Source organism: Chinchilla lanigera, unplaced genomic scaffold (assembly GCF_000276665.1).
Source record: "Chinchilla lanigera isolate Chin_1 unplaced genomic scaffold, ChiLan1.0 scaffold00172, whole genome shotgun sequence".
NCBI classification, from domain to species: domain Eukaryota; kingdom Metazoa; phylum Chordata; class Mammalia; order Rodentia; family Chinchillidae; genus Chinchilla; species Chinchilla lanigera.
In genome coordinates, this window is record NW_004955573.1 from 1,198,016 (window position 1) to 1,205,615 (window position 7,600).

Genomic DNA, 7,600 nt, shown 5'->3' on the forward strand with positions numbered 1-7,600 from the left:
GTCACAATGGAATCCATTCGTTTAATTTTGGAGATACTATTTTAGTGAAAATTATGACTTTGAAGCCTTACATCTGTCCCTTGGCTTCTAAGGGAAGTGCAGATGGGAAGCTTTTGAGTCCTACAGTGATCTGTCTAAACTTTTCTCCCAATTATTTCTCAATCATTAGTTCATCAAGGAGAAGCATGCAACCAAATGCTCTTCTGATCATATTACAGGGGAGAATAAGTATAGTGTTATGCAAACTCCAGGTAACTGGGAGCTTACCAGGAGGATCTACCCATTCCAAGTGTGCCAAACATGCTCTTTCTAGAGAGTAAAACTATGCTTTGTACACACAGGAGAATAAAACAGCTACCACAAAGACACAATGGAATGATAACCCTCTCTATGTGCCTCCTATCTGCTACAGAAACCCACTGAGAGAGAAGTGCAACATAAATTGAGGAGTAGTAGAAATTATCTTAACTAACCACTACTTCATATGAATCAAAGACAACTTTTATTTTACTTCTTCACAGGAGATATTTCAAATACTTCTCTAAATGCACAATTTAATGTAAAATTTCAATAGGCATGCACGTATTTTCTCCAGAGACAGGAAACATAACACTACATACACAAACAGAAAGACACACACACACACAGACACACACACACACACACACACACACACACACAGGTAAACAGAGGTACATAAATGTCCTTTGTTAACATTTATAAATAAAATAGCTGAAAAATGTGACTAATAAATTAAAACAACAACAACTCACTTCTTAAAAATATAAGCATTTACAAAGTGATTGACAGGGCCTTCCTATTTAAAGGCAAAATTGGATATATATGAAAGGAATAATAGGAAATGTCATACAAAGGAATAGTGACATCCTTAATGACAGAAAAGATAATCAGATTGGATAGTGGAGTGTAAAGCATGTTGAGTGATGATAGCAGCCTGCAGTAAATAAAAACTGAGTGGAAGAGTAAAACATCCTGGAAAAGGTGGAGAAGGCTACATGGAGGAGATCACAGATTGGATGAACCTGGAAAAGTAATAACAGAAATAATAAAGGAGAATAAATATGCACTTTCTTGAGATCATAAAAAGCATCCAATTTCCCTGTAGCAGAGTCCATGAAATGTGATGTCCAATAGTCAAGAGTACACTGTGTGGTTCTTATATCAAGCAGGAATGTTTTAAACCAGTCACTCTCAAGCTGGGTACAACAGAACAAATGGAGAGATTTTAAATCCATTCTCTTGTTGAAATCTTTCTAAATGTCTGAGAGGACCTAGGTGACATTTTAAAAAAAGTCATCTGTAAGATGTCCATGTGTTGTCAGTGATTCCGGTGTACACCCCATGGCTAAGAACTCCTGTTACAAGGAAGCTTCTATAGGTTCCATTAGCAGACAGCACCACTCACACATCATGATGAGGTGATTATTGCACCTCATGACTGTGGACAACATAGCCAATCTCCACCTGGCATGAACTAAATTTTAAAATTTGTTCAGTTTTAAAGAGCACACGTAATCACACCTTGCCAATCAACATGGAGCCTATATGGTTATTATTGTTGCGCTTTACGCATGCTGATTTTCAGCTCCAGAATGGAAATATCTTAAAGCTCACATCTGAATCCAAGTGCATATTTTTTGCGTATTGAACAAAATACGGGAAGTTATATTTTCTGTATAGACATCTGTGATTTTTTTTGACTTCTGTGTTTTTTAAAAACCTTTCTTTCTTTTCTCCTTTCCTCCAATATAATAACCACTGTTCCATTCCTATCATCTTGTTTACTGAAATTCTGTATCATTTCTAAGGGTTTTCAAAAATTATTTTTATTCTCCTTAAAAAATAAAAAACCTTTTAAAAAGACTATTTCTTCAAAAAAGTTAATTCTTACCTCTGTTTCTTTACATGGTTGTAAGGAGAAATTCTGCAGGACTTTGGTGACAGCAAGTTTTATGTTCATAAGTGCAAACCTCATGCCAATGCAGTTCCTGGGTCCAGCCCCAAAGGGCATGTATGTATAAGGCTCAATGTTTTCCTTGTTCTTCTTACTGAACCTGTTGCCACAATAAATGGAAACATGGGAGTGAGGCATAAAACCCACAGAGATTCATGTTTAGGGCTCTCACACAGACCTCCAGAACAAGGATGTACAGAGTAGTTCTGTGGTGTAGTTAGCGGAAACCTGCTGTATTTATTACACTGTGAGAATTATAATTTAATGGTACTTTCCACTTCCATTATATTCTTTTTTTTTGTTGTTGGTACCGGGAATCGAACTCACAATCTTGCACTTGGTAGGCAGGTGCTGTGCCACTGAGCTATATCCTCAGTGCCCACTGCCATTATATTCTATAAGCATTTCATTTTCTTGAAATTAGGGCAGTCAGAAGAGCTGAGGCTGAAGGAAGTGCTCTTCATATCTGTAAAATGGAGGGCTGAGCTGCACAATTTACTTCTCCCACAGGTAATATGTGTAGTCTTAATGGTAGCACTTTGGAAACCATTGGCAATAATACAAGTTCCTGACAGTAGAAAATGCATAGTATTCCCAGGTCCAAGGCTTCCTGACACAGCACCAAGCACAGTAAAAGCCTCATTTCTATTTTCCTTTCTATCACAAATATGAGGAAACATCACCCGCTTCCAGAATGTAAACTGAACCCAAATGCTGACTTTGCAAGACACCTCCAAGGAAGAGTCCCTCACAAATGCACAGGGCAGATGCCTTGGCTTTGCAGGAGTCACCACCTACAAAGAATGTGAGGCAGCCTAACGAGGAGCGCAGCCAGAGACAGGCCCAGGCAGACCTGTTCTTTCCTCAGTCCTTAGGGAAGGTGGTTGAACCAGCATGGAGGAGGATTTCTCTGGCCCTCACCCTGAACATTTATCCTCACACTAGAGGGACCAGAAATCAATGTTTTATCAAATGGAAGGTAGAATCATTTCTGGAATCTGATGATAAATTCAGAGACCTGAAATAAACATCAACAGAAACATAAAAATCACAAAAGCCTATACACAGGACATAAGACCATTTCCTATTAAGTTATGAAAGATGCACAGATTCTACACAGGAAAGACATATAGACATACCACAAATCTTAAAAGAGTGGAGTTTATAGTTTACTGTATGTAAAGTAAGCATCACTTGAAAACACATGCAAAATGTGATATCTTTTAAGTTACCACAAATATGTGCACAAATATGTCTATGTTAACATATTTTATCTTAGGTGAAAATTTTCCTTTAAGGTATGAGAAGTGTGGATGTGCATTTTTTTCCTTAAGTCTTAGCAGTTTTCACATAGATATCACTTTATAATTTACTAAATTCTAAAACAAAAAAGGACACATTTCTTTATTTGTAAATCATTGCAATCATCACATGTCATTTCTAGGAAAAGAGATCGTAGCATACTCTGACTAGCTTGGCTCAAAGTAGGTTTACTTTCTAGGAATCTTGTACCTTTCAGGGCGAAAATCCTCACTGTTTTGCCAGTGTTTGGGGTCATGGTGAAGAACAAATATTGGTACCATCACAACTGTTCCTTTAGAAATGAACACTCCATTAACTTCAACATCTTTTTTACAGATTCTTTGAGTTCTGGTAGCAATTGGGTGTAACCTGAGAGTTTCATTCACCACCATGTCCAGGTATTCCATCTCTCCCAGAACATCATAGGTAGGGAGTGCCTAGGAATAAAAAAGTAAATTTGAGAAACTGAGATTTTTAGTTTACATTCTCCCTTCTCGTTTTTCTCCTTCCCTTTCTTCTTCCTCTTTCTCCTTCTTCTTCTCCCTCTCCTTCTCCTTCTTCTACTTTTTTCTTCTTCCTTGTCTTCCCCTTCTTCTACTTCTTCCTCCTCTTACTCTTGTTCTTCTTGTTCCTCTTTTCGATCTTGTTCTTGTTCCTGTTCTTATTCTTGTTCTCCTTGTTCTTGTCTTGTTTCTTTTTTGTTTCTGTTTCTGTTCTTCTTCTTCTTGTTCTTGTTTTTGCTGCTGCTACTCATGTTGTTTTTGTTCTTCCTCCTTCTTCTCCTCCTCCTCCTCCAGTATTTGAATAGCTATGATTATTAAAACTGTTTAGAAAAATCACCTATCCCTTGACTGAAATCTAATATTACTACATATGTTTTTCTTTTTCATATGTACAAACATGACAAACCAATATAATTCTTCACAATTTAAGTATGCCAAAGTCATTAGCTTCATTTAAGACAGAGGCCACATGTGGAAATCACTGAAATACAGCATGGAAAAGACCAGATTCCCTATTAATTTAACAAGTCCCACTTCTGTAATCCTCTGAGTACATGTCTGAAATTTGTGCTGACACAGTGATTAAATAGGCACTCTATAAAAATAATTTTGGATAAACTGATCTCTTTATGCTATGGTGACAAAGGATGGTGCAATTGCATGGGACTACAGCAGAACTTCAGTCCAGTGAGAGTTTCATGGAGAAGATATAATATCTTAACAGAGAAGTCCCATTCTCTGTTGCTGGACTATAATCAATGTTGGTGCCTCAGATCTTTACTGTGAGCTCTGAAGAAGATTCTTCATGTCCATCTCATTGCTAAGTGGGCAAAAGAATGTCTCATCACAGGTAACATCACATAGCCTCGTAGTTTGAAGAGGTATCTGAGAACAATATGGGCATAGTGTGGTTTTCACTTCATGTGACCCTGGAGAAGGTATAATTAGAAGAGAGTAATTTGGCTCAGGAGCTACATGTCTTGGGTTATCCCTTGGATCCTTCATTTTAGCTCCAGGACTGAGGTGGGAGGATATGTGGACAAATCTGTGTTAGTCTGCTTAGCTGAGACAAAGCGAGTTGCATTCAACCAACAGTCAGGACACAGCACATAAAATAATATCAGCAGAGTTATTTATCCAGAACCGGAGTGATATATGGTCATGGGTTAAGTGATATGAACATTTCTTGGATGTACAGTGAAACTTTACATCATGAGTAACTTGTTCTGTGAGTGTTCACCAAGACAAGCAAATATTTCTAATAAATGTTAACTTGATAAATTAGCCACGTCTTGCAATACAACTAGTAGATGATGCAAAATGTCACATGATCACACACACACACACACACACACACAAACACAGATGTACAATTGCGAGTGATCATGTGGCAACAACAACAGGTTATGGAGAAGATCTTGTCTGCAAGGGAGGAGAAGAAAAACATGGAGGAATCCCTCACTTAAAATTATATTAGTGAGATGTGTAAAATGTTAGGAACTGTGAAAATTGTGAAGAAAAATGACACATGAATAGAGCTGTGGTAGTGCAAGAGATGAATTTGTTTAATGGCAATGCAATCTAACAATTCTACAAAATCTTCAAAAGGAGTCAAAGGAAGTATCAGCTTCCTTGTTAAAGGAATAAAAGAAAAAAATTCTATTGTGCCAATAGTAATTGGCTTAGCAGCAAATCTGTTAAGGATAATGAAAGTTCGCATATACCATAATCCTTGTCATTCTTGGCTCCCTCATACCAGCCATGAAAGTTTCAAAGGGAAGCACAAGTTAATTCAGTTATGGTTCTTTATATTTTTATTATGGATTATGTCTTAGTGTGGTAATCATTTCATATAAATTTTTTTGAGTTGTAGAAAAAATCATGTGAATTTTCATTATTTCTTATGGAGAAATTCACTATGATATTCAAGTTGTTTGGATTACAAGCATGTTTCCATGATGAATTATGTTTACAAACCAAGGTTTTAATGTATTTACTTAGCATCACTGTTTTTGTACATAATGTGTACACCAACAGGAGCAGTGGTTTATGAGAACTTATATTTCAGTGAGTAACATACATCTCCTATGTTTTTCCTTTTGTATGTCTCTTTAGATTTATCAAAAATGATGCTGGTAAAAAAATCAATGTCCACTTTTTTCTGTGAAAATTTCACCTAGGCAATGTTGAGCAGGCCTTCTACTTAAGGTTTCATGTTTTCCCTCCCTTTCAAATTATCAGCTACTCACCTTATTGGGCAAGGCTGCATCAATCTCCTGCTGCAGTTTCTTCTGCACATCCGGGTGAGTGGCCAATTCATACATAATGAAGGAAAGAGCACTGCTAGTGGTCTCATAACCAGCAAAAATAAAAGCAATTGATTGGGCTGCAATCTCTCCATCAGAAAGAGCTGAAAGAAGAGGAAGGACTTTCAGGTGAAGTAGATCTTCGTAGTTTAGATGGGGAGAAATCTATATGAAGCTACCAAGACCTTAGGGAGAAACTTGGGAAAGCAATGCAGCATCACACAGTGCGTGGATTTCACTCTGAGGTGTGTCTTACAAACCAGAAAAAAGACAAAATGATTTTAATCCGCCTGTCCCTATTTGATTCTACTCCTTGCCATCTGCTTCCCTTTATGCCTTTGGATTCACCACATAGCTGGGTAATTTAAAGACATGGTTTCACTCTAACACACTCACTGTTACAATATACCTTGGGTTATCATAAATTAGCCTTGAATAAAATATGAAATTTTTTTTTCCCCAGAAAAAGTAAAAATTATGTCAAATATGGCTGGAAAATTCCGAAGAGAGTTTGTCCAAATAAGACTTCACTGTGTGTAAGATTAAAAGATCTTAATCATGTGTGAGAGAACTCAAGAAAACAATATTAAGGTGTGAAGAAATTTGTGCATCTCAAAGTGTAGTCTATGGCCAGAAACATCTGGGAGCTCAGTAGAATTGCCAGTGCTAAAATCCCACCCTAGAAATAGCAAAATAAAAAGTGTACCTTTTAAAATACGTTTTGTGTTACAACCTTGATGAGGCAGGAGGTAATGTAGTACCACAGGCAACAGCCTTATCAATAGATTAGTGTACAATGCAGTAATGATTGACCCCCAGTATAATGAATGGCATTAAAGTAGTAGGAAGAAGAAGGTGTGGATAAAGGGATTTGGGCACGACATGTATGAAAATGGCAACCAGTGAGTTACATTAGCAACATTTATTCAAATTACATCCACTATCTCTCTAATTTCATCTCATCCAACCCCCTTATGATACGATGTTGGCCTCCATTTTGATTGTGTCATGACATAGATCACCACCATCATGAAATAATCTGTTTGATTGTTTACTCCCCTTTTATACCTGGAACTCTGAAAGAAATATGTTGGGCACCCCATTCATAGTTTGAAAAATTAAAGACAATATAAAGTACATCTTTGAAGGGTTTGCCCAGTTCTGATTAGCAATGATGTCTTCTTTGCTGCTACTGTAGAAAAACCCAACAAATCAAATAGGTCCTCCCAGGTGGCACAAACCTGTGTTCCTGCATTGAAAGTGAATTGTTCACTCAAAATTCTTAGTACTGCTGTGCACTGTGGTAGTGTGCAGCCACGTGGCTAATTGAATTGAAATTGAAATATATTAAAATTATATATTAGAGTTCATTACTTCAGTGGCACCAGCCAAAGGCCAATATTAAAATTATTTAGCAGTTTTACACTAGTGACACAATGCGGTGCTTGCACATGTATGTTTGATTTATTTCACTTATGAGTATGGTCTCTAGTTGTGACCATTTAAATATAAAG

General features: G+C 37.0%; 1 protein-coding gene across 4 annotated transcripts in view; it reads right to left on the reverse strand.

The window, feature by feature from the left end:
• LOC102006403 (cytochrome P450 3A9-like) overlaps positions 1-7,600 on the reverse strand; it is a 147,936-nt gene that overhangs the window by 92,026 nt on the left and 48,310 nt on the right. For 3 of the 4 annotated variants that reach the window (XM_005413768.2, XM_005413767.2, XM_005413765.2), the window contains 3 exons: positions 6,030-6,190; positions 3,488-3,714; positions 1,913-2,075 (listed from right to left, as the gene is read on the reverse strand). The exons of the other annotated variant lie outside the window; for it this stretch is intronic. In XM_005413768.2, the coding sequence (XP_005413825.1) occupies positions 1,913-2,075; positions 3,488-3,714; positions 6,030-6,190 (551 nt within the window). The remainder of the gene's footprint in view (positions 1-1,912; positions 2,076-3,487; positions 3,715-6,029; positions 6,191-7,600) is intronic. 4 annotated transcript variants of the gene reach the window in all.